The 26,754-nt window shown below is 43.9% G+C and overlaps 3 protein-coding genes across 5 annotated transcripts in view; 1 reads left to right on the top strand and 2 right to left on the bottom strand.

The window, feature by feature from the left end:
- The window catches only part of MGARP (mitochondria localized glutamic acid rich protein), a 29,518-nt gene extending 24,724 nt beyond the window's left edge, over positions 1-4,794 (bottom strand). Inside the window, exons 1-3 of one of the 2 annotated variants that reach the window (XM_071555728.1) lie at positions 4,598-4,794; positions 2,955-3,058; positions 1,799-1,901 (exon numbers count right to left, since the gene is read on the bottom strand). In XM_071555728.1, the coding sequence (XP_071411829.1) occupies positions 1,799-1,901; positions 2,955-3,058; positions 4,598-4,682 (292 nt within the window). In that variant the 5' untranslated portion in view covers positions 4,683-4,794. The remainder of the gene's footprint in view (positions 1-1,798; positions 1,902-2,954; positions 3,059-4,597) is intronic. The other variant, XM_071555727.1, reaches the window with a different exon arrangement.
- A 1,025-nt stretch (positions 4,795-5,819) lies between these two features.
- NDUFC1 (NADH:ubiquinone oxidoreductase subunit C1) lies at positions 5,820-9,147 on the bottom strand. Of its 2 annotated transcripts, XM_071555725.1 has the most exons (4): positions 8,868-9,144; positions 7,662-7,765; positions 6,689-6,771; positions 5,820-5,981 (listed from the first exon to the last, which is right to left on the bottom strand). In XM_071555725.1, coding segments are annotated over exons 1-4 (249 nt in total). In that variant the 5' UTR covers positions 8,929-9,144; the 3' UTR covers positions 5,820-5,980. The 2 variants fall into 2 exon arrangements, with proteins under 2 accessions (XP_071411826.1, XP_071411827.1); XM_071555726.1 differs by lacking the exon at positions 5,820-5,981 and having other exon boundaries at positions 6,688-6,771; positions 8,868-9,147.
- Positions 9,148-9,203: 56 nt separating this feature from the next.
- The window catches only part of NAA15 (N-alpha-acetyltransferase 15, NatA auxiliary subunit), a 39,806-nt gene continuing 22,255 nt past the window's right edge, over positions 9,204-26,754 (top strand). Inside the window, exons 1-4 of the mRNA XM_071555724.1 lie at positions 9,204-9,575; positions 23,993-24,077; positions 24,906-25,010; positions 25,987-26,144. Coding sequence (XP_071411825.1) covers positions 9,522-9,575; positions 23,993-24,077; positions 24,906-25,010; positions 25,987-26,144 — 402 coding nt within the window. The 5' untranslated portion in view covers positions 9,204-9,521. The remainder of the gene's footprint in view (positions 9,576-23,992; positions 24,078-24,905; positions 25,011-25,986; positions 26,145-26,754) is intronic.

Raw genomic sequence — 26,754 nt, 5'->3', positions numbered from 1 at the left:
AGAAGGATTTTTAAAAACAGCTGATTCAACTGTAGCTTTGTATTGTGAATTGGAATTAGCTACCCAGAAGTCCAATTAAAAATTCCAGGCTGAGCATTTGTTCAGAAGTCCAGTACTGAAAATTATACAGGAAACAAGTTTCAACTGCGTTCACTGAATGGCCTTAGAAACATTTTGGACTTCTGATGGACCTCTTCCTGTCAATAGAAAGGGAGGCAGCAATCATCTGCCACTGGTTGTGGTATTTATATTAAGTTACTAAGCAGCACATAGGATCAGATTGTGGGGTGTCTCGAGAGTACCCAAATTCACAACCAGGTAAGTTGCAGAGCACTGAGTACTCTTACCCCAGCCTCGGGCAACACAGGCTTAGCCTTCAGTGGCCCAACAGCCCCACTGACCCTGCGGGTATCCTGCTCCAACATTTTGGTAGGCCTAAAACTCAGTACCTTGCAGAAGGGAACCTTAAGAGAAAAGAGAGAACACACTGATGCCATTGGGAGTGCAGTGGGAGGTTTGCTTACTGCTTCCACATCTACTGTGTTCTTCTGACTGTGGCAGTCAGAATGCAACAAGGGTAACCCTCACTCCTGCCCTGAGCAGCAGCAGACCAGGTCACTGGGAAAAACTACCCAATTTGGCCCTGGTTAGATTTTTTACTTTAGGGACAAGGAAGAATTGCATTAAAACTGTAGCTGAATTCTCAGTATTTAATGAATGGAGTTGAAAAACTGTATTGCTTCCAGCTGCTTAAGGAAAAGGAAATTAGGTTTTAAAATCTGTAATTTTAAAGTTCTAAAACTAAAGGATGTGTTATGGAACTTCAGGGCTAACAACTTCAAAAGAAATAATTACAGAGGCAGACAATTCAAATCATGTTCTCACACTGAAAAACAAAATTTAAACTCAGCATACTTTATCCAAATCTATCCTTTGTGTGCATGCAAATGTATTAAATCAATTCCCTAGATGTCAGCATCAGAAAAAATAAGGAAGAGCTTCAAGTGTTCTGGCTTCAATAGTTGCTTTTTTAATAATAACTAAATAAAAATATATAAAGATCCTTAAGTAATTTTTCTAGTTGCTTTTCCTAGCAAGGCCATGCTTGCCAAAGTTTTATCTTTTACATTAATGGCACCGTAACACTAATTGATGCAGACAGAGACAACATTCCATTACAAGTATTTGAACTAACATGGTCTAATTATTCAAGCACGAAGAGCCAAGTAGGGATCTGCCATATATTTATGTAGTTCCTGCTTTTCATTTAACCCTAAATTAAAAAGGGCAAAATCAAAGTTTTGGGACAAAAATTGGTCCAATTTAGAATATTTTTTAAAATGTATGGGCTTTTTTTAAACTATTGAACTGTGTTTTCTGATGGCATGTGGTCTGGACCCAACCTGTTGATTGAGGAAAAGATATTCTCTCTCCAACAAACAAAAAACCAAAACTGATATTGACAGCATTATGCTTTTAGTCAAGTTTCATTAAGCTTCCAGTAAATCAAATATCCACTGTACAATTAATGGTTCACACATCAACTCTTTCCATCCACAGAGACTCTCACAGGTGGATCACAGGCCAGATTCACTGCCTGAACATTTTAACACCATTCCCAAAATTTGCACAGCAGTAGCTTTGTAAAAGATCAACACTGCACAACCACCTTTGTTTTTACTCCCACACACACAGTTCAGACAAGGACTTGGACGGTGTTAAGGCCTGATTAGACAATCCAGAAATCTGTTCCAGATACTCATGTACCCAGGGAAGAAGAGAGAAGAGCTCAACTCACCCTTCCTTGACCAGGGATTGCCTTTCCGCCCTTCAGCTCTCTCATGAAGAACATTCATATGGTCAATGTACCTGCTGCGGGATGAACTGACTACTCTGTAGGCCTGAAAGGAAATTACACCTGAACTTATTGCTACATCCCTACAAAGTTACCAAACACAAAGAGGGAAGAGGGAGAAAGAAGGATTTTTAAGCAAGTGCTACTGCCCATCTTAAAAGGCATATACAATTTATGCTAAGCAAGGTTAAAAAAAGCAACAACCTGCTATACTAACATATTTATGCATTTCATACTTCTCCATTGTAAGAAAGCAAATACAATATACTGGGCAGCTTTGGAAGTGCTGCTGTGTTTCAGGAACTCAAAATAGTGTTTTAAAAGATAATTACAATAAGATCATTATTTTTTTCTAATGTGGTAAACACGTGACAGCAAGAGAAGTTGTTCCTCCTTTGGATACGTAATCAAACAAGTCTGATATTTTGAACAAATAGATACTTACCATTAAAGAGGATTATTTTGAAGGGCAGGGAAATATGTACCTCTCTGGGATGTGCTAATCACTATCTCAGGTCTTGGGGAAGAGGGGTGGATTTAAGCTATCAAATGGAGGATTCAGGGATGTGAAGCACAGACTCTGACATATTTAGAAGCAGGGAAGAGAATGGTTACCAAAAAGTTTAACAAAAGCACATGTTTACAAAACTTTAACATGCTTTTTCAAATTAACTACTATTCTTATCTTTCTTTTTGTGCACAAATTAACAAGGTTCATAATCTTCCCGCTGCAGCTTCAGACAGCTTATTTCACATCTGTCTGGCCTGTTTGGAGATATTCCTAATGTTTGTGGTTGATAAGAAGAGGCACAAGGTTAGAGGCAGGTGCCTTGCTCCATCTTTGGACACATTCATTTCACATAGTTTTAAATATGCTTTCCAGTGAGAATGACCCAGCACTAGTTATGAAAGTAACAGTAAAACAGGCAAACAACAGGCATTCTGTTTCACTAGTTCTCCTGAGATGGTTTTTAAGGTAGGCTGTATTCAGCCACCATATCTGGTGTCCATCTTGACCATATTCTTTAACCCAAAATACACCCTATACCATCCATGCCAACTCAGAGAGCACACACAGCTCCAATCCCCAAACACTTACATAAAATAAACCACCAAAAGCAGCAACACCAGCAAGAAGATAGACAATCATATTCTCTCCAGAAGAGCCAGGAACACTCCCAGATGACATCTGGCGAAGAGGTGCTATAAAAACCATCAAGCAAATTGATGTCAAGTGCTGCTAAAATATGATCACAAAATAGAATTATGGAATCTGAACACTGTTTGGGATAGGTTGATTCAAAAAGATGTAACAGAGAGGTACAGCTTAGTGACGTTCCCTACAACGAGCAAGACAGGGTGTGGTGCTCAACAGAACAAGGTTGATGGCTGAGCTCTTCCTAAGACGGGAAGGTTTTCTGGGAACTGTGCTGTCTGCCATCAGCTGCCAAGTACTGGATACAGTCCATATGGACCAAGGAATGTAAAAAAAATATTACTGACTGAAGTATGTAAAAGAATGAATCTGTCCTTTTTCCTTATGATCAGCAAAGGTAACAAATTCTCTTCAGTTAATAACAGAGAACTTTAAAAAAAGCCTTTTCCTTTGAATTCACGTTCTTTCATTCCCAAACAGACTGCTGACATTTCAACACATACCCTCAACCTCACGCACTGGCCAACAGGGCATATAGGTAGGATTACACAATTTTACTGATTGGGTACATATTGACTCTAACAGCAGTGCCACACGTTTCATTTGTCTTCACTGTTTCTGTAGCTTTGATGCTTTCTATAGGCTGGGATCCATCTGTACATCTCAAAAAGAGACCCACGAAAAACACACGTCATTCTCTTGGTTAACAAAGCTTTCAGCCGAATTTCCTGACTTGATCCCAGATGAGAAACGCCTCATTGAAAGAGGGCTCAGGAAAGATAAAATGGCTCTGAGCATTGCTATTGGCAGCTGCAAAAATAGTCGCAATCTCAAAACGTTCATATCGTGTGCCAGATTATGTTTAGCATCATCTGTCTCATGACACACTTCTCAGACTCCTCTTCAATAGCCAGGCATCCTAATGGATTTCCGTACATTTACATTTTCGTTCCGCAGCAGTTTCTCGCCAACCCTCATCTCCGAGGCTGCCGGCTATAGCCGGAGTGTCTCAGCGAGCTGCCATCGCCCAACACGGCTGGCACATTTTTTTTTGCCATTGGTTACACAACCCTGATGCGCCAAAAGCCTTGGCTGCGGCGCGCCGGGTGTTCCCCGCAGCTCCCGGGGCCGGCAGACAGAGGCATTTGTACCTTGCTGTTCCTTGTATTGGGGGCCGAAGGGAAGGCAGCAGCGGCCCCCTCTTTTCATTGCCCTGGGCAGAGGGAGGGGGTCCCGGCCGGCCGGGGGTGCCCAGCACGGAGCCCGGGGACAGCCGGTCCCTGCGGCCGGGGGTGCCCAGCACGGAGCCCCGAGACAGCCGGTCCCTGCGGCCGGGGGTGCCCAGCACGGAGACCCGGGACAGCCGGTCCCTGCGGCCGGGGGTGCCCAGCACGGAGACCCGGGACAGCCGGTCCCTGCGGTCGGGGGTGTCCAGCACGGAGACCCGGAACAGCCCCCGCCGCACCTGCCCCTGCCCCGGCCCCGCGACTTTCGCGCGTCCCCTCCGCCCTACCCGGCCCGGCCCGCCCCGTCCCGTCCCTGTCACCGTCCCGGTGACCTCCACCGGCCTCGGGTGGAGCTCGTACCGCGCTGCTTGAGGCGGCCGGCGGCGGCGGGAGCCCTGCCCAGGCGGAACGCCAGCGCCTGCGAGGCGGCCCTGCAGAGGGACATGGTGGCGGCGGTGCCGGGAGCGGCGCGGAGCTGAACGGGCACTCGGCTGCCCGTCGGAGCGGGGCGGCAGCGACAGACACCGGTCCCCGCCCCGCCGAGCCGCGGGGGCGGAACGGGCCGCGGCCCCGCCCCGCGCCAGCGCACCTGGACAGGCTGGGGGTGACCGGGCACGGCGGGGACGCGCCGGGCAGCGACAGGAGCCGTGCCGGGAACAACGGGAAGAGCCTTCCCGGAACGCAAGGGCGGACAGCCCTGGCCGAGCGCCGCCGGACACGGTGCTGAAGCATGAGCTGGGAAATTAAACACAGCTCCCTGCTCAACAGACCCAGGATAGGAGAGATTGCGTTTAGCAAGAGGGGGAAGGCAGTGAGGAACAAACTACTGTTTTACTACAATAGGGCGTACTCCAAGAGCGCTCCTTTGCTAACAGTTCATGGGAGGAAAAAGAAAAATGGTGAAATCAACCAAATCCACGGCCAAGGTCACTCAGGTTACACACGGCGACACAGCCGCCCAGCGCTGGCAGTAAAACACTGAAGTGAAGCGCCGATGGGGGATCATGTGGACTGTCACGGCCATGGGCGTCCTGGGGGCAGAGCTGTGCAGCTGCTCCTCTCCTCCCGACATTGCTGGGCAGTTGCCCCTGTTTCTCATCCCGTCTCTATACAGACCTTTGGTGGTCCCTCTGATTATTTAATGCCTAATTTTGCCGACTCCCATTTTTCCAGCCTTTGTCCTTGACTGACCTTGATGCATGAAGAGAGGGCGGTGCTCACACCGGAGACAGTTACTCTGCACAGCCACGGTCAATGTCAGCACTGTAGGCACTCCCAGGCACAAGCAATTCCCAAAATGCACACAGGAAAACGCACATTTTGGCATTTCTGCAGAGTAGTTTTATGAGGTTTCCCACAGATCCTATTCTTGATTATTTTATCAATTTAGCAGTGCAAATGATGGCAGTGTAAGAATACACTTGAATTCTGGAATATTTGCTGAACTTCCTCTGAACTGATGCCCGATTTTGTAATATACCTTCCAGAATAACAGAACTTTTAAAATAAGATTGAGAAATTGTGAAATGCAAATGCAGCATGAAACAACTTCAAGACCAGCAGAATGAAATATTAATGCCAATAAAAGTCCTTGAAAGTGTCTTCTAGACTTTATAATTTATTCCATATTTATGCACATGAAATGTATGAACATACAAGTAATTACATAACTTTGTACTCTTGCTGTGCTCATTTACTTGTAGGACAACCAGTGATCACGTTACCTCTTACTGAGCATATCAACCTAAAAAAGAGGGGAAAAAACTCTTAGCAACAAGAAAAACAGATGGAATGAACACAAAAACATGACATCCCGTACTTTCCTCTGAGGAGGAACGTACACAGTGAAAAATAACCACAGCACCACAAGTTTTTCTCTATCTAGGATAAGGAATTTTTTCATTTAGTGTGTTAATTGCTCTGAGGCCACAATCTCAAAAAGATTTCTTAGCTGGCAGACACACAATTACGTTTTTCACACTGAAAAGGACAATGATCAGTCTGCCCTATAATGCACATCAATGGGCATCGACTTTCCATCATTTTTATGTGTAATATAGAAGTGAAACTGAGAAGAACATTTTCCACTGTAGACATGTTAAAATAAATAACAAGATGTAAAGATAAAGCTATTTTTAGTCACTCTGATCTCCTTGAGCCCTTTGTAAGGTATTCAATTTACAACCTTTATTCATTATAGACACTGTAAGAGATGTTATTGTCCAAAAATTCAGATGTTCAAGACAGAAAGCCAACAGCAAACACGTGACAATAAAGATCAGTCACCTTATTATTTTAAAGTTTGAATGAGTTAGAACAGCAGAGGCCAAGACATAAAGAATTAAGGAAAATAATAAGGGAAGAATGTAAGTCAGTCTGATATCATGACTCCCAACAGATGACAAAGATCTTCAGAATTTAAGTCAAAACAATCTGTATGTGGACACTTACTATGAACATCCTGTACATTTGTGCTGCCTCCCTTGTTGTCTTCTTTCGTATTCCATCACATCTTCATTGTGCTGCTTGATAAGCTGTAAAATAGCAATATACAATAAACAGCTACACAACTCACAGCTGGATCCAGAGAACAACAAGATTTCCACAGAATATAAAACTCCTATTTTGGAATGCAAACCAGTATGTAACTAGGACAATACAGAATAAATCATCTATAAATTATCAGTTGAAAAACCTGCAGAAAAAATGCCTCACTGAATAAACTGACCAACTGGGGGCGGGGAGCTTGTACTGTCAATCAACTCACCACTCCCCAAAGAGGGGAAAACCCCAAGGGGAATCCACTCCACCCTGAAAACACTTTCATCATCGGAGTGCACATTTCCTTCTGAGAGCTACTACACCCCACTTGTTTAACAACATCAAGCCTGTTGAGTTCTCTGAAATGGGGAGTATCTTGCATTTTGCTCAAGAAAAAAGGGGTCTTCATCTACTGAAATTGGCTAACAACAACCTTAATCAGCAGAAAAATGAGAAGAGAATGCAGTAGTAGTCTGATAAAGACATTATTGGGGCAAATCCCTAGGTTGTTTTTTTGTTCGTTTATTGTTTTGTGGATTTTTTTAAGATCTATTGGGAAAATAATGTCCAATCACTAAACCCGCAGGCTTGAAGAATTAATTCTTCTGTTATGACTGTTTTAAGTTTGAAAGAGAGCCTTAGTAAATTGTTCATTTTTATAAAGAAAAGCACAACATAAAGCTGGGAAAATGTAAATGTCAACATGATTATGCTTCAATCTTGACACCTGCTATGACCTAATATTGTTTGGAAGGTTTTTCCTCCATTTTAGGCAACAGATCACCCCAATTAAGTCCACGGGCTGTAGTCACTACGTTCTTACCACTATTTTGATTTTTTGGCAATAGTTAAGTTCAAACACAACAAAATGAAAAACACTTACAAGAGCCCACAAGGCAGCAGAGGTGCCAAACGCCAAGGCAACTCCCAGCCAGTTTGGTTTGGCATAATTAGGTTTTCTTGCAACAAATGCAGAACGAGTGAAAGCTAAAAAAGGCAGAGGATTATAAATAAATATAAACCAACTCATTAGAGACACTCATGCAATCAGGAATAAAACAAACAAAACAAAAAAACACCTACACAAACGCCATTATGGAGCGGTGCCCCCAACAGCGCTATAGATAAAGATACTGAGGGGCTGGAGCGGGCCCAGAGAAGAGCAACAAGGCTGGTGAAGGGACTGGAGCACAAGTCCTGTGGGGAGAGGCTGAGGGAGCTGGGGGTGTTTAGCCTGGAGAAGAGGAGGCTCAGAGGTGACCTCAGCACTGTCTAGAACTACCTGAAGGGAAGTTCTAGCCAGGTGGGGGCTGGTCTCTTCTCCCAGGCACTCAGCAATAGGACAAGGGGGCACGGGCTTAAGCTCTGACAGGGGAAATTTAAGCTGGAGATCAGAAAAAAATTCTTTCTAGAGAGAGTAATCAGGCATTGGAATGGGCTGCCCAGAGAGATGGTGGATTCCCCATCCCTGGAAGATTTTAAACGGAGATTGGCCGTGGCGCTGGTGCCATGATCTGGTAAAGGGACTGGAGTTGGACCAAGGGTTGGACTTGATGATCTCGGAGGTCTTTTCCAACCCAATTGTTTCTATGATTCTATGCTATAGGTGATCCCTTTGTGGTTATACCGCAGCACACACCCCGAACCCGCGGTAGAGGCGACAGGGCGCTACAACCGCGCCGAGCAGCCCCTTGTGCCCTTTCTCCGCCGCAAATCCGAGCCTGTCCCGCCTTCCCTGCCCACCGAGCCGGTCGCGCTGTGTCCTCCCCGACCCCCCGTGCCGGGCCTCGCCCCTCGCCGAGGGCGCTCTGGGCACCGCTGCCACAGCAGCGCCGGGGCACGGTGGGCCCTGCCCCCCACACGGAAGAAGCACCAATTTCTTAATCAATTTTCTTAAGGCAGAAATTGGCTTTCATTAAAAATAACGAGAGAAGCTGCCACCACGGGGATTGCTCTAACCGCCTCCAGCTCCACCTCTCGGGGCCGCCGCCGCTCCCCGCGCAGGCAGCGGATCTCCCGCGGGCGCTGGGCCAGTCCCGGGGCACAGAGCCCTTCGCCTGCCCCGCCCGAGTCCCGCCGTGCCCCTCACCGAGCTCGGGCACCGCCGCCCGCAGCCCCCAGGCCGTGCCCGCCCTCAGCGCCGCCGCCATCTTGTCGGTCGGGCCCGGCTCCGCCCGCGGGGGCGGCCCCGCCCCGCCCCTCCCGTGCCCGGGGGCCGCGGGCGATGCTCTCCGCCGTGCGAGTCCCGGCGAGTTGCGGCAGCCCCTTCGCCTTTCCCCTCCCGCTGCCAGTCTCGGGCGGAGCCTCCCGGGCCCACACCGGGCCCAGGCCGGGGCGGGGGGGCCGCACCGACACACCTGCCGGGGCGGGGCTGCCGCGGGGCCGCGGCGCATGCGCGGGTGCGCCGTGACCCGGCTGGGGAAGCGCAGCGGAGCCATTTTGGCGGCGGCTCCGCGGCCCGGTCGGGACCACGTGAGCGGGGCTGGCGCGGCGGGCCCGGCGCTGCTCGGCGGCCGGGACGGGCCGGGAGGGGCCGCGCCCGCGGCAGCGCCCGGGGGGCGGGCAGGCCAGGCCAGGCGAGGCGGCGCGGCGGTAGCAGCAGCAGCAGCCGTGCTTCGGCGAGGAGGCTCCCGACTGCGGCGGCCGAGCGGCGAGCGGGGACGGGACGCGGCCTGCCCGCCCACCCCCCTCTCCCCGGAGCGCCTCGGCGGCGCCGGAGCCCGCGGCGGGAGCGGCGGGGAGGATGCCGTCCGTGAGCTTGCCGCCCAAGGAGAACGCGCTCTTCAAGCGCATCCTGGTGAGTGGCGGGGCGGGAGGCCGCGGGGAGGCCCCGGGCCGTGCCCCGGCCCGCGGGGAGCGGGATCCGGTCACACCGCCGTGTTGGGCCTGGCGGCTCCTCCTGCCCGGGGCCGCTCCTGGCCCGACCCGCCCGGGCTGGGGAAGCCGCGGCTGCCCCGCACCGAGCCCCGCACCCCGAACACCCCCGGGCCGCCTCATTCATCGCCCGCAGCCGCCGCCCTGCCTGGGCTGTGCTCTGCTGCTCTCTCTCCCTTTTTTTCGTTTTGTTTTTTTTGTGTTTGCTTTCTCTTGTAAGTGCGATTTTGGTCGGTGGGAAAAGATGGTTTTCGGGGAAGGAAGCGGAGGAAGGATGAAGGTTTTGGGGTTTTTTTGGAAGTCTTGCCCAAGTTCTAACTTGTGGACAACTTCTGTGGAAAAGTTTGACAGTCGGATTCTTTTTCTTCTGGGTGTCCACTGGCGTGTGGGTGAAAGGAAATTCAGCGGGATTTAGGGAATAAATCCGATTTTTAGAATGAATTTAAGGCAGGATTCAGTCTAAATACCAGGGAAATCCAGTTCAGGTGCATCTTAAGGAACCTGTTTCAGATTTGATGTGGCACCGCAGGAAGATTCTGTTTCTAAGGACTTGGGGTGAATTGGAAATGTCAGGATTTTGTTTAATGAGCAACTTCTGTAGATTTGCTTAGAAGATTCTGTTATCTAGGTCAAGCATACATTGTTTTCTCTCAGAAAAAGGCAATTTTGTCGAAAATCTTATGTTCTCTTTCAAAGAGACTTACACTATTATTTTGAGTACTGCTGTCCTTTTGGACTCTTAGGGCTCTGTAAGTATCTCCCACTGAAGTGGTAACTTGTGCACAATCTTTTGTCACCTCTCTTTTCAAAATATTTTGGGAAAATGACATGTGCAGCACTAGAAATTCCTATGCATAGGCATCTCATCATTAGACATTTAGGGTTAAAAAGTAAATACAACGACCTATAAAGTTTATTTCTGTTTCGAAAGATTCAGCCCTGAGTGTTGGTGTGACGTACTAAATATGTAGGGTTTTTTAAGTATACAGGCTGGGAAATTAAGTAGCCTTGTTGCTGATTGGCCCATCTTCCTTTGCATTGGTGATGGCTTGAGTGGTTACAGGACAGACTGAATCAAGAAGCTTGTCTGTGTTTAAATCTGACTGGTTTTGGTGTTTATTCTTTCCTTTTTTTTCTCCTCGATTTTCCCTGGGCTTGGTGCGTGTCTGGGTGTTTGTGTGGAGGGCAGGAACAGGCAGAGTGTCTTTGGAAAGAGTGCTGGCTCAGCACCGGTGAGTGAGATGGAGCTTCCTCATTTGGTTCAGATTAGAAAAGAGAAAGGTGTGTCCCAGTACAAGCAGATTTCTTTATACTCTCTCTATTTCTTTTAACTGAAAATCTTTAATACAAGGGTTTAAGGTACTGAACAGGCTAAAAGCTGTTCTGTTGTTCTGATATTTACTTGTATCTTGCAGGAATGAGCCTGTCATGTTTAGTCTGGTATTTAAGACTGTTCTATGATGAGATGCCTTCATAACACGTGGTGAATAGAAAATGCTTCTAGCTGGGGTTCATCACACTGAAAATTTGGCTAATGAGCTGCTTGCCTGCCTTGTTATGGATAATGACCCTTCTTTGTGAACTTTGGTTTACATGTTTGACTTTAATTAGTAAGTGGGTCTTCCAGGAAGTCCCACTTATCAGTTCAGGCCCTAGGAAAAATTACTTCCCTACTCCTGTGCTGCTCTCCACCTCTCTCTTCCTGCAGCCTCTCCTTGCTCTGCACCTTGTTCTCTGGACACTGTAACGCTTCATCCTCTCTCCCCTCTTCCCATGGCCGGCTGAACAGCAGCAGGAGGAGCTGAATTCTGCCTGGGCATCTCTGAGCCATCCCTGCAAGCTCCTGAGGGGGTCTGACTGCCTGTCCCTGGCTTGGTGCTGCTGCCTCCTGTGTCTGGCTCAGCACGTGCTGCCTCCTGTCCCGGGCTGACACATGTTCTGTTGAGCACGCCTGGATGAGGGTTTTGTTCACCAGATGCTTTGGGAATCAGTCCAGGTGTTACTGAAAGGGTGCATTACCCTTCAGATGGATAGGTACTGGTACACAAGTTGTTAATAAGAAGTATAAAACCATTCACATTCTGATTTTCATGAACATGAGTTAAGCAGGTAGCAGCCTTACATTTTTGCAACAAGCATAAAATTGAAAAAAGCAACCTGATTTTTGATTGTGTTTTCAGTTCCTGAAGCCTTATTTCTGTGGTGTTTTTAAGAAATATACCTGTAACACAAACATTTCAGGTTAAGTTCTTCACCAAACTGCTGCCCAGCTTCCCATAGCAAAGGGCAGTCATTGACTTTCAGAGTTTGGCTTTCTTTTTGTTTAGTAGTAAACATCCTGCATGATCAGGACATTTCTTATGCCCATGGATTTGCTCACAAGGCAGCATTTCCACTTAACTGACAAATTCTGAGTTCAGGAGCGTGTGCACTTTGCCTTTGCATGTTCCAACACACTGTAACTAGACTAACCTCTTCTAGTCACTTTACAGGTATGTGGAGTTTCTGATAGAAACATTTTTCCATTTGAAAGGCATTTTACAATGTAGAGCTCCTGTAGTACAACGGGAAGGGGATCTGTGTGATGAGTTTGAATAAAAAAACCACCCACAGGATTAGGAATCACTGTTCTACTTAAACTTGCACTTCCATTTGAAGAAAGTGTCTTGCTTATGTAGTTTTTCTAATTTTAACTGTTTGCTGTTAAATCTACAGGTAGATGTTCCGGTTCTTCTGCTCAGAGGTTCTGAGGAACTCAGAAGAAAAGTGGATCTCAACATTTGAACTTTCGAAATAATTGAGTCCATATGATTCTTTTGAAAACACATAATTTCCAGACAGTCCAGAAATTACTGGAGCAGAATTCTAGTGGAGACAGAAGAAGGGGCAGAGTAGTAAACACAGCAAAGTAATGAAGAAGTTGGCTTTTTGGTACACAGAAGGCTGAATGCACTATGGAGTAATGGGAAAAGTAGTTTGCTCCATTTCAACCCTCCTTGCTGTCACGTCCAGGACTAGTAGCTGTAGGAAGTAAAATTGACTGATTTTTCTTTTTTTGTTGTTAAGTATAAACAGGTGAATATTCCTGGCATTTTGCCAAATCATTCAGGTACAATTCATCAATGATTCAAGTTATAACAGAGTCACAGACTGTTCTGAGTTGGAAGGGACCCACAAGGATCATTGAGTCCAACTCTTAAGTCAATGGCCCACACAGGGGATTGAACCCATGACCTTGGTATTATTGCAACCAAGTTTTATGGTGTTCAGTTTTATTTCACAAATCCCAAAGATCATATTCAATTAACTTTTATTTACATATGTTGAAAATGTATTGAAGGAATACCAAATACCAAGCTATTAGAGATGCCACATATATTGTGTGGAAGAGTTTTTCAGTCCCTTTAAGCAACAGAGGATAAAGTTCTTGGAGTCATGATTTTCTAGCAAAGTAAGGTGATGCAAATACCTCTCACCAGAGCTGATGGGTTTAACCCCTAATTGAATATGATTGGAGCAAAGAGAAAAAAGTCCAGGTATTTAAGAAGAGAAATATTTCTGTTGGAAACAAGCAATTCAAGAGTGGAACTAAGTGTGTTCAGACCTTGTTTAAACAATGTTACTGATTTATAGCTCTAGTACATGCTCTAGAAGTAGCCTGCTGAGGAAGCAAGATGCCTTGCTGGTCTGAGCTTGTGAGAAGAGGAGGCTCAGAGGTGACCTCATCACTGCCTAGAACTACCTGAAGGGAAGTTCTAGCCAGGTGGGGGCTGGTCTCTTCTCCCAGGCACTCAGCAATAGGACAAGGGGGCATGGGCTCAAGCTCTGGCAGGGGAAATTTAAGTTGGAGAGCAGAAAAAAATTCTTTGCAGAGAGAGTAATCAGGCATTGGAATGGGCTGCCCAGAGAGGGGGTGGATTCCCCATCCCTGGAGGTTTTTAAACTGAGACTGGACGTGGCTCTGAGTGCCATGGTCTGGTAAAGGGACTGGAGTTGGACCAAGGGTTGGACTTGATGATCTCGGAGGTCTTTTCCAACCCAGTCGATTCTATGATTCTATATTGCACTGTATGGAGATCACAGTTTCTGTTCAGGACTGGGGAATATCAGTGGTCCTCACAATGTGCATGGAGAGCTGTGCATCGTTCATGTCTGTACTGGTTACCTTATGTGCTAGACAGGCTTGATTTGGCATGGCCAGAGCCTGTGTTCTCCAGTGGGCATTAGAATATCCAGGGTGTCTGTGCAGTGGAGGAGCATTTGAATTGCACCTTTAGATGATCATTTTTACCTTTACACTGCTGTGCTTGAGGGTATTGCCCTTGAGCTGGTGGTCTTCCTTTCCATTTTGGCTTTGACAAGTGTCCTACTAGAAGATACAGGAACTTCCTAATGATAAAAAAAGTCTGTTGAACAGCATTTCTTCCATGTCTCAACTGTAAATATGCCAAGTCCCTCCTGTTGGGACATCTTCCTCTTTCTTCATCCCAGAATCTGCTCCCTGTCCCTCCACTTTCAAACTAGACAGACCAGTGCTTCTCCCTTACTAACACTTTCACCAGCACCAGTCCTTTAAAAATAATGTTCTGTCTGTAGAAGTTCAGGTGCTGACTTGGAAATCTCATAAGTGATCTTCATTCAAGATTAAATACTTAATATCCAGAATTTCACTTTTACCAGTAATCACTTAAATTAGTACATTTTGTTTGCAATCATTGTTGCATTTGCTTGACAGTACAGTAATGAAGTGTGCTCACCACTGGAATTTTGCCATGTCCTGCCTCTCAGTTGAAATATGGAATTCCTAACAAGACTTGTCCAATATCTTGGCTATTGGGATGTCAGTCCCTTGGTTTTTCATTGCCAAGAGGAATACCCTGCTTGGCCAGTAGTAAAAGTAAAAATTCTGTCTTGGTTGAAACACTGGAATGGAAGTAAAGAAGAGACCTTCTCCTTTAAGCAGAATCACGGATCTTGTTTTTCAGAACTATTTCTCAAACTTGCTAAAGAAATTAATTACTGCTTGAGACTTTAGGATGCCATTAAGGATTCACTTGGGCAATACTGCTGTTCACCAAACTAGGCTATTTGTTGTCATCAGGACTGTCAGAAATCATAAGAACATGATTCCCAGCTGTAAATTCATGAGAAGCAGCATAATTTTTCCTGTTTCAGTGGTGAAAATAAGACTTATTAACAGAAACACGTCCTAATTTCTTCACAGTTTTAAGATTATAGCCAGTCTTGCATTGTTACGGCTGTAGATACTCTTAACCCAAAATGGTTTTTATAATGGTTTGAAACTCATCTTAATTAGAGCAGTGGAGTTAATTCTGTTTATATGGTACTACCTTTATTTTGCTTAAAATTTGATCAAGTCATGTTTATTCCTGTTCTGGAAAGGTTTTCTTGATAAACTTTTGCTGATGGCCCTTTCTGGGCATCCCAAGTTTAAATCTTGTCCACAGCAGCCCTGTGTCAATGCAGCAGGAGGGGGGATAAGATAAGGAATTGCGTATTTTCTGCTTTTGCTGATGGGGAATTTAGAGGAAATCAACAATTATTCGTTGCCACCCTTAAAACTGAGGTCAGTGAGATGTGTTACAAGGATTTCAGTTTCCTTCTGTGATCCCACACAGTCAAGTCAGCAAACCTTGTAATGCTGAAGAACAACCTTTCTTATCTTAATAGACACATTTAACTATTTCGCAATGGCTCAGACTACATGTCCCATCCCTCAGTGCTGAGGGTAGAGAGTGCTCTGAACACATTACAGGGGCAGAAAATGTCTGTAGCCTCACCATGTACCTTGAACTGTTTCATGAGATACACACACATTTCAACTCAGCTCTGACTCCAGAACAACCTGAGCTCCTTCAGTCTGTTTCATGCTGTATCCTGGAATTTGAATTTATATACTTGTTGTTTCAGGTGATCTTTAAAAACAAAACATATCCTGTGCATGCTGGATCTCTTCTGAGGTACAGTCTTGATGAGTTCTAGTGAAGCCTTAACATAGGGGTTCCAGGGTCATGCACAGAAATCAGCTGATTTTAATTCATATGGCCAGATTCATGGTAATTCTCCCCAAAAAGAAGAGATTAAAGTAAGCCAAGTACTGGCCTCCAGAACTGATGTTGAGTAATGGGTTTTCAAGCAAGTTTATCTTCAGTAAGTGGGAATTTCTGGTCTTCTAGAAGAGCTGTAACTATCTGTCTGCCCCCATTTCCAATTGGATTTGTTAAATAAAGGAATGAGATCAATCAGAAGTGTAGACATAGCATAGGTTTGGGGGTTTTTTTCTGACTCAGTGTTGGATTAAAAGGTGCACATGTTTCTTGCCTCCTTCCTAACCATTTTGAGTTAAAACTTGTTCTATTCCTCTGGTTCTGTTCTACCAAGCACTGCTAGTTAGGAAGGTATCAGTCATTTGCAAAAAAGTAAGCCATCCTGTATTGAGGAGCATTTCTTAGTCCTTTGAACTAGGCAATTGCTGAAGCTGCTTCTTACACAGAACAGTTCAGTTAATTAACACCACAGAGCAGTGAAGAGGATAGTTGATTTCAGTTTGACAGCAAAAAAATTGTGCAAGTTTGCTCCAGAGTTTTTCATCATTAAAGTGTCTGTAAGGTTTATGTGGATTTTGCCAGTCTGTGGGTTTATACATCTTACATTTGTCATGAAACTGAAATCAGTGTGGTGGAAGCTTTTGCCTGGAGCTGCTGAGCTCTTTGATATGGTTAGTGCTCAGAAGACCCACTAAAATTCATGGTGAGTAGTAGCTCCTAATGCTTCCAGCTTTCAGAATCTTCTTTACTACATTTAGCTTGAATTAGTGCACCTTAGTGACTTGACCTGATCTAGTCCAGCTGTAGAGAGAGTAATTGTGCTAGAAAACAGCCTTGAGCTGCACAGCACCTGGACTTGCTGTCTTTTAAGTGCTGGATCTGAACTGCACTGGAAGAAATAAATGGGCTGTGAGTGGCAGACGTGCATGTCGTGCTGGAAGTGCAGCCTTGGCTTATGTGAAGGCCAAGGATGCCGACACTTTCTGCTGCCGAAGGTTTTCTGGCATTGTAGTTGCCAGCATTGCTGTGTGATGCCACAAGTGTGTCCGTGACTGCTACTGGGAGAGACTGGAGTCCCCTAAGGAGCACCCTGCTGTAGTTGAAAGGATCTGTCGTAGAGTCATTTAATACTTTGGGTTGGAAGGGACCTTTAAAGGTCATCTAGTCCAACTCCTTGTCCATGTTGGTTCTGCCCTAACCTTACAGACCCTTAGGGAAGAGAGTAACAGTGTCAAATCCATGAATTGTTCTGGCTTAGGAGCCCATTCCCCATTGTACTTCCTCCTGGGGGCTTTCAGATGCAAGTGAAATACATTCACCTGTGCCCATGTGTAGATCAGCTGTCCTGGTATCTCTTGTTTATGATGGGGAATAGTCTGCACTGTGTTGCCTCTTACAATGGCACTGCTGAGGGAGAGAGTACAGTGGACCCGTAACAAGAAGTTAAGTTTGCAGTTCTGCTGTGTTTTGGATCTGAATCCAATTTTGGCACTTATCAGTGAAAAAAAATAATATTATTTAGGTAGTCTATTATAGCATTGCCTAAATTAGGGTACTTGCTTTTGCAGCCTTTTGTGAGTGATAAGTGATTTCCTGTGGGGGTTTTGGTTGGTTGGTTTGGATTGGTTGTTTTTTTAAGTATTAGGGCATTAGGTGTTTTGCATTCATGTTACTGCAGTTAATTTGCAGATACGGGAATTTAAAAATAATGGTGTTAAGTTGGAATTAAAAGTCTGACCTGGGAAAATACAGAGTCTTAGAAGAGAAAACAGTTAGAAGTTCTTCTATCTGGTTTTTTGTAAAATTCTGTCTTTTTAATAGAAATTATACACTATTGGTTTATTCCTGTTCAGTTTCCAAAGGGCATAACTATTTGGAATGTGATCCCATCCCACCCACCTGGGTCTGCTATATCCTTTTAAGGCTCACCCTGCTCTTACAACCAGCTCTGCTCGTCCAAGTAAGAGTAAAAAGAAAGCAGTCAATAACACCCCAGTGTTCCCACTTGTGAGCTTGAGGAGAATACAGTACCCTCTTTGCTTTGTTTTTTATTCTGGAGGGAAACCCTTCAGTTTTGTGTGCTTCCAGCTGACAAGCCAAAAAGCAGCTTCTCATTTATGTTGGTTTCCTTTGACTATCTTCACCTTACTCATGAAACGCTTCTGGGTCTGCTTCTCATCTGCTTAATCAGCTGCAAAATCCAGCCTGGATGGATTATTATGAGCCTTCTTCGTTTTATTGTTGCAGAACAGGTTTTAAAACCCTTGAATCAGTCAGATGGAACATACGTGTTTTCTGAAGTGTCCCTGCTGGAAAGGCAATGAAAGGCAATTCTCTGCTTTCAGTGTTGTGGTTCAGGTGATTCTTTGCATAGCTTGAGTTATACTTGGTGGGAGTGTAAATTCACTATGAAGCTTCTAATAAGACCTCTGGTAACTCCTGGCATTGTTCTGAGTAAGAGCTGTTGTTAACTGTTGATGTTACTGACCATACAAGACACTTTAATCTGCAGAGTACTTATTAAAAATGTCTTACAAATAACACATTTAAGTTGGGATGGCTATTAAATTATTTTGCTTAGTTATTAAATGCTTGCAGGATGTGAAGAATGCTTTGTGATAAAGGGGATTTGCACCCCTGGATGTGAATATGAGCAAAGCATTTCATGTGTAATGACAGTCTGGTCTGCCATGTGCTGTGTATTTGATGCTGAGGTACCTACCTGTATGTCAAAGTCATGCACTTGACTTTTATCCATGGTTTTTAGTTGAAAACATATATTTGACCATTAAAATCTCTATTTTGAGAGGGAAGAATTATTTGAGAGGTAAAATGTGCTGACTGCTTACAGGTAGCAAACAAGTAAAGAGCTTAGTTGTGTATATTGCAAAAATGTAAAATTTCTCAAGTGCACTTGTGACACTGTGTTGGTTGGTATATAAAGAAAACAGTGTTGAATTAAGTTTAACTCTGTCATTATCAGCAGCTCTTAGTGCTACTATAATCAGTAGCATGGCCCTTGTTCATAACCTTATGGGTGCCTGGAGTAGTTCCAAGAATCCATGTCAGTCTTACTCACCAACTGTAGAATTGGTGACAAGATTTAGAGAGTAGATGGGAGGAAGATTCAAAACTGGAAAACTAGTTCAAGGGGGATGACAAACTCCATACAACAGTTAGCTGTCTGGGTGTAGGTAAGCCGTAAGTAATGGAGTCTTTTCACCTTTCTTCATGGCAGCCATCAAGGAAGAAATGGGGAGGGATTCATTCACACATGGCACAGTGAGCTGTGTGTGTGTCCAAGGCATCTGCTGGCCAGAGACTGACTCTGCCAGATGCCTTAATACAACTTAGAGATCTGAAATGCCTCCTTACACCTCAGACTTGGGATTCTGGAGAATATGGGCTTCCTCTGTTCCTTGTAATTATAGAATCACAGAATCAATTGGGTTGGAAAAGACCTCCAAGATCATCGAGTCCAACCCTTGGTCCAACTCCAGTCCCTTTACCAGATCATGGCACTCAGCGCCACATCCAATTTCAGTTTAAAAACCTCCAGGGATGGGGAATCCACCCCCTCTCTGGGCAGCCCATTCCAATGCCTGATTACTCTCTCTGCAAAGAATTTTTTTCTGATCTCCAACTTAAATTTCCCCTGTCAGAGCTTGAGCCCATGCCCCCTTGTCCTATTGCTGAGTGCCTGGGAGAAGAGACCAACCCCCACCTGGCTAGAATTTCCCTTCAGGTAGTTCTAGACAATGCTGAGGTCACCTCTGATCTTCCTCTTCTCCAGGCTAAAGAACCCCAGCTCCCTCAGCCTCTCCCCACAGAACTTGTGCTCCAGTCCCTTCACCAGCCTTGTTGCAGTCACTGTCTGTCTGGTAATTGCTATGCATTCAGATTCATCAAACAAATAGTTGGTGGTGGGGGAAGCAGTGCAAATAAAAATTCTCTCCTACCTGCTATGCTCTTGCGTGATTTTGAAGGAGTCATACTTTGCCTGCCTCATCTTATTAATTCTTTGTAGAATTGCATTAAAGTAAATGTTATTTCCTGGCTATAAAGAAAATTAGTTCAGGGGTGTAGATAGAAATCTTGATGCGTTTAGAATAGGTTGTAATTCTTTCCACAGCATGCATAGAAAAGCTGGTTAGATACCTTATAAAGTCTGGTAACTTACTAAAAGAAAAACTTAGAAGGACAGCAAATGTGTAATAGATTCAGTACTGACAGTGAGTCAGATTCTGTTTTCTAACACATTATCCTTAACCTCACTTTTTTAGAAGTTTAGCTTTTATGTTTTCTCATTGCATGATGTCACAATCTGTGGCTGCAGCACTTGTCTGTTCAGCATCATAAGCAGGCTCTGACTGCTGGCTTTGGTAGTTTATCTGTGCCAGAATTCAGCTTACTGGAGGCAACTGTGCTCTTTTAGTCATCTCTGGAACAGAGAAATATGTGGCTTCTGCAGAACAGCTGTCCCAAAGTAAGGGTTGAAGGCATGGGAATGACTGCTACAAACTATTCATGTGTGAGGAAACAAACTACCCAGATGAGTATGTTTCCTGCAGCCTGTGTCTTTTTATGTCCCAAGAATACTTAAGATGTCACCATTCCCTCTTTTGTGATTTTTTTCATCAGTTTAAACTGCTGGTTCTTTTTTCTCCTCTTATTTAAAGACTACTGACTTTAAAGATTTTCTCTCCCAGGCTGTGTATTACTCACACTCATTTTTCCTTGTGTTATTCTTTCTGTTCTTCTGTTCTGCCTTTCAATATTTTCTGTCTCCTTTTTCTTGAAAGATTTTTATTCCTTGAAACCACAGGTTCAGCGAGGCTTGTACCAGCCATGGTTGGATATGCTGCTTTCCTGGCTTCCTTCTCATTCACAGCTTCGTTTAAGCTTCTTAGACTGTAATCTCTTCAGAGAATGAGTTTATATGTGTGGCTTCAAGTAGTGGAGTCTCAGTGATGCTGTTGGGCCCACTTTGAGCAACCTGTCTCTTCTAAAGAACGATGGAATATGACCTCAGTTTCATTTGTTGTCCTCTTTCCACTGTCAAAACATACAGTGTGTACATGGAATACATGCATAGAATAAAGCAAGTCATAAAATGACACAATTAGAAATATTTCCATTGAAACATTTCCAGTGGAATAGCCTTGAAGTATGAACTTGAAAGGTTGGAGAAATTGTATCCAGGAAATCACTCCAACTTGTCTTGATCTAGAAATACCTGAAAATGGAGACCTGTGATGCTTCACTGAGGAATATACACACCTGTGGCTAGTTTTTCATTTGGTACTTGTGACCCTGAGATTACCTCAGTTGGTTAAAACTTGGTTGCAATAATGCCAAGGTCCTGGGTTCAATCCCCTGTGTGGGCCATTGACTTAAGAGTTGGACTCAATGGTCCTTGTAGGTCCCTTCCAACTCAGAATAGTCTGTGATTCAGGAGATGCAAGTGTATGATCAGTTCCTGGTAATTTCTTGGTCCTATCCATGTGTTCTCTGGGCTAATGGGAACCTTTCTGAAGATGTAATGGATATAAACTTGTGAATTTTTGCATAGTGAAGCCTAAGGAAAGAATTTGTTGGACTTCCCAGTGAGTTGGCTCTGTTATAAGCTACTTTCTGTCCTAAGTTCTGTATCACCCCGAGAAAATTTTAGGTCTAAATATTTCCTGTCTCTAGCATATATCTCCTCTTGGATGACTTTGCTTAAACTTGAAAGGCTGGTTGTTGGAGTATGTTAAATGAAATCACTCACAGATTAAGATTTTGTATTCATAGCCAGCATCTGAACAGTTGTTCTTAAAACCAAACTGCCAACCCCACAGTGCCCCTTGTGCTGGTGGCAGTGCCTCAGTTGCACTGGAGACACTTTCCTCAGTTCCTGTGGCTGCACCACATCTGTGACAGGTTTTGCTGCTTTCACAACTACCTGGGTGGGGGCAAATGGCAGCTCTACTTTTCAGGGAGGAGGCTTGGGTGTAACTTTTATGACTGATGGTTTCAATTAAAAAAAAAGGGGGGGGAGGGGGGGGCTGGATCCTGTGGTGTTGCCACCTGTGAGCTCTGTTAGCTCTGGCCAGCGGCCCATTACAGTGACTCAGCCAGCTACGTGAAAGCAGGTAATGACTGAAAGGTATAATACCCAGTCAAGTTTAGTAATAATACTAATAAAAAAAATGGCTGCCTATACAGATATTCTCCTACCTTCATGTTCCTTTGCTGTGTGGTTGCACTGCTGCCTTTTCCTGTCTGTGGTAATAGAGGGAGTTGTCTCTTGGAAGTGCTCGAAGTCAGGGTTGGAGGGGCATTGAACAATGTGATGTAGTGAAAGATGTCCATGGTGGAAAGGGTTGGAACTGGATGATCTTTGAAGGTCCTCTCCAATCCAAGCCATTCTACCATTCTTTTGTTCCACTTTGAGTACATCCTGCCTGCTGTCTTGAGCATCTTCCTTGTTCTCTTCCCCCTTTTCCATTTCCATGACTGCCTTTCTCCGAAGGGTGGTGACAGTGTAGGGGGAATAAAGATCCTTGGTTTGTGGTGCATCTTGGTCTTCAACCATGTTATTTCAGCTATGTGACTTCAGTACTTAGAAAATAATACATCCACTTAATGTTTTCCTTTGAAGTTTATCATTGGTGTTTCCATCTGTGCTTTGAACGAGAAAACTGGACACTAAACAGCACCTTTGATTATGAAAAGCAACCTAAAACAGAGAAGTTATAAATATGCCATTTTCTTTTTTAAGCATTTCCCTAACCTGCATCTAAAATTTTATTTTTAGAACTTTGTGCTTGAAGGGAAGGCCTGTTGGGTCTGCCCCTCCTAAATTTTTATGGGAGTTCTTAAAGGACAAATGGTGCCCATATGTGCTTATGAATGCTCTTGGATAATTACTTTGGAGCAGTGTGAGGAAGTGTGGAATCCTGAGCAGTAACTTATTTAGGAGGACTTGGAAGCTGTCAGCTGTACCAAATTTTTACAGCCCTGTCAGCCATCCTGCCACCAGAACAGATCAGAGTCAGTGAGGTCCTGTTATGAATGACTTTGTAATTGCCACAGTTGCTCAAGCAGTGTGTGTTCCTTTGCTCCTGTACTTAAAAATGTTTACTTCATTACAGTAAATGAAATGTAAGAAATTCCTAGCTTTTGTTGAAGTGACTTAAAGTGGATGAATTGGTGTTTGTAGCATTATTTCTTCCTTCTTTGGCTTATATTTAAGGATGAGTGCAGGAAGCGGATTGAGAAAAGTAAAATACCAAAACTGGTTGTGAAAGTTCTTGCTGCAAGTCATTCATTGTGCATTGCAGTCACTTTGCACGATGAATGAGACTCACAGAAAAGCAAGTCATTAGAGTGGGATTAATAAAACTGTAGAGGAATGTTTAAATTTCCAGTACAGCAGGATGATGTTGGTATATAGTAGTTCTGAAAGTTTGGGTGTATGTGGGATATACGTGATATTCAAGCTGATTGTGTTGCCTTCAGAGATAGTTTAACCCAAGTTGCAATGGTGTTTCTTTCTTTCCTGCTTGGATGGTTGTTGGAGGTTGTCTGGTGGGGTTACTATGAGAGATAATTGAGTCAAAATGAGTTGAATGCTTACGACATAAGGGTTGCTTTTATGTTAAAGAAAGGTTGAATCCCTGGAGGCTCTTGTGGTTCCTGTGATGTCTTAACCAGAGAGTTTGCTGTATGATGTGTCTTCAGTTATACATTTAAACTTGTGGTGTTCACTGACATATGCTCTTCTTTTTTTTTTTCTGGCAATGGGAAGACTTTTTAAACACAGGGAGCTCTGTAACTACCTGAAGGGAAGTTCTAGCCAGGTGGGGGCTGGTCTCTTCTCCCAGGCACTCGGCAATAGGACAAGGGGGCATGGGCTCAAGCTCTGCCAGGGGAAATTTAAGTTGGAGAGCAGAAAAAAATTCTTTCCAGAGAGGGTAATCAGGCATTGGAATGGGCTGCCCAGAGAGGTGGTGGATTCCCCATCTCTGGAGGGTTTTAAAGTGAGATTGGCCGTGGCACTGAGTGCCATGATCTGGTAAAGGGACTGGAGTTGGACCAAGGGTTGGACTTGATGATCTCGGAGGTCTTTTCCAACCCAATCAATTCTATGATTCTATGATTAAACAGGGTTCATTAGAATGTTAGTACATTTACTAAAATCCCTAACTGCACTGATGCTTAATCTCAGAGGTACAGAAATGCTTTCACTCTAAATTTTTTTAATAAATGTTTTCTTCTTTTTCAACAGAGGTGTTACGAACATAAGCAGTATAGAAATGGGCTGAAGTTCTGTAAACAGATCCTTTCCAACCCAAAGTTTGCAGAACATGGAGGTAAGTTTTCAAATGGTATGTGCTCTCTTTTTGCCCTGTACTGTACAGTAATAATTTCAAATTTTTATAGCACTTGCTGCTAACCTTTTCCCCACAAAACTTTAAAAGGGTCCAGAAACCTGCATATTAAGCAGTCACCATTGGAAAGATATGTTTAAAGTCTGATCTTAACAGCAGTCATAGCTTGCCATTCTTTACCCTGAAGTCTAGAAGTTGTTACAGCATGGTGCAAGTGTCTTAAAACAAGTATATATGGCTTAAATGACTTTTCAGGAGAAATTGGTATTCACTCAAAAAGAAGTGAAGGACAAAAGGAAGAGGCTGAATATTGTTCAGCATGGGATGTCTGTCAGCTCAGTGGTCTCCTGTTTTTCTGAAGGAATAGTCTTATTCTAAAAGAAGAAAAAGGGTTTTGTCCTTTGGTGTATTTTTAGTTAGTTTTTAATACAGAGTTGAAACTTCGTTTTCACTGTTCAGAATTGTTTTGGCTGAATGTGTGGAAGTCTCAGGGTTGTGAATAAATACTAGAGTACTATAAGATGCCTTTACGTAAAAAAAAAGTTCTCCAAATGTTTGTAGAGCAGAGAGTTTTTAGTGCTTTTAAAATAAAATGTTATGTTTTGGGGAAAGTTATATATAAAGTTGGTTATCAAGTATGATATACTTAAATGAATAATCCAACAGTGTAGTTTTCCACAAGAAAAAGATTGTGAAATCTTGGTGCTGATAACTGAATGCAATAATATATTTAGAGTTGCTTTGCTAAGCTTAGAACCTGTGAAAATTAATAACTGATACTTATTTCATCTGTTTTTTTTTTCTTTTTAGAAACCTTGGCAATGAAAGGACTAACCTTAAACTGCCTAGGGAAGAAAGAGGAAGCTTATGAACTTGTGCGTAGAGGCCTAAGGAATGACTTGAAGAGCCATGTCTGTATCCTTTTTAAAATAGGGCTTATGAATTTAAAAGGTTTATTTCTACAACTACTTGATTCATAGAGTAACCAGAACCACTGAGCTTCAAACTGGAAGTGTAGAATTTTCAAATTGGTTTCCAGTGAATATTTTGTTTAAGCTATGCAAAGGGCTTTGCAGCCTTACAGTCACAGTTAGCTCAAATATTACTCTGGCTTGTGTTTCGTGGTTTTTTATCATGAAGCTGCAACTCTAAACTTGTGCCGGTCATTTAAGCATGTGATTTGCTCTAAAAACCTTAGTGGTTGCCATTACATTGTTAAAGACTTGTCGTGTACTCAGAGTGCAGGGAAGTCCCATGGTGTAAAGGAGAGCACTCTGGACTCTGAATCCCAAGATCCTGAGTTCGAGTCTCAGTGGGGAATGTCCCCTGGCAGTTCAATGCCTCCCTGCCATCCCATCCCGTCAGCAGGGTCAGCCCCGGTTAGTACCAGGTGCTGTGACAGTCCCAAGGACTTCCCTGTCCAAGCTCGCTCGGCCGTGGCAGATGGACCTCAGGACTTAAACGGTGGGGCCAGTTCTGCGCACGCTGTGCCTCACCTAAAACATCCACTGCACAGGCTGGAAGGGCACACCCACATGGGGAGAGCCCTGCCCAAATCTGCGTTCACGAAGTCTGGCCCATACACACACATACTCAGAGTGCAAGAAGTGCAGACATTTCAGTTGTGTGAAAATAAGTTCAAGTAAAACTAGCAGTATTTTCAGAGATCCTCTTAGTTTATTTCCTCTCCCAGTATGTGAAAAGTAAACTTTACAGCACATTGTATGAACCTTATACATATAGCTGTCAAAGTTCTCTGATGAAAAGAATTGTAATGTTCCTGTCCATTTATAAAACAGCTTGAGAGCTTGTTCTACTGTTCTGTCACTACTGTGTTGGATCTGTTTTCTCCCTGCTCAAATTCAGTGGAAGCCTTAACAGAGTTTTCTAGGTTGGCATGTCTATGGCCTTCTTCAGAGGTCAGACAAGAAGTATGATGAAGCTATCAAATGCTATAGAAATGCACTGAAATGGGACAAAGACAATCTTCAAATCTTGAGAGATCTTTCTCTGCTGCAGATTCAAATGAGGGATCTTGAAGGTTACAGGGTAAGTATACATACTGCATTTAATCATCATCTACAGAACTGCAGCAAAGGTGTCTGATTCCTTAATGACACTTAAAAAATACATACTTTAGATCCAGAGTGGGGAAACCATGTGCCACTCAATGCAATTTCTGTAAAATATACGGATTTAATGGCATGTTAAATTATGTATTTTCAGCTCAGTGCAAAATTGTTTGGTTTTTTTTCTTTGATGCTGTATAATCCAAGTGTAGACATTCTCCAGTCTTTTTAGTATTTTCTTGAAAGGATTTCTGCAGGTAAAAGTCAGTGTGTTCGGAAGATGACTGTTACTCAGGCAAAGGAGTTTGTGTTTTTTAATAGTTATATCACTCCACCTTTAAATCAGCGACCATCAGTTTTTTCTTGGCAGTGGGTGATAATGCAAGGCAAGCAGTGTGCTGCATGAAACATCATCCTTTGCTTGCCAGGTGGCTTGGGTACTACTGACAGCTCCTTTGGGTCTGAATGCTTCCTGTGAGCTGTAAGATTGTGGATCAGAACTCTTGAGAATTCCTCCTCTTTCTCAATTCATTCTCAAAGTGCTTAGATTACTGTCTTGTTTTATCCTATTTGCTTTCTAGTAAAGCTGA

Source organism: Pithys albifrons, chromosome 5 (genome assembly GCF_047495875.1).
Source record: "Pithys albifrons albifrons isolate INPA30051 chromosome 5, PitAlb_v1, whole genome shotgun sequence".
Taxonomy (NCBI): domain Eukaryota; kingdom Metazoa; phylum Chordata; class Aves; order Passeriformes; family Thamnophilidae; genus Pithys; species Pithys albifrons.
Note: the sequence above shows the minus strand (reverse complement) of the source record. Positions and strands in the feature narration are given on the sequence as shown.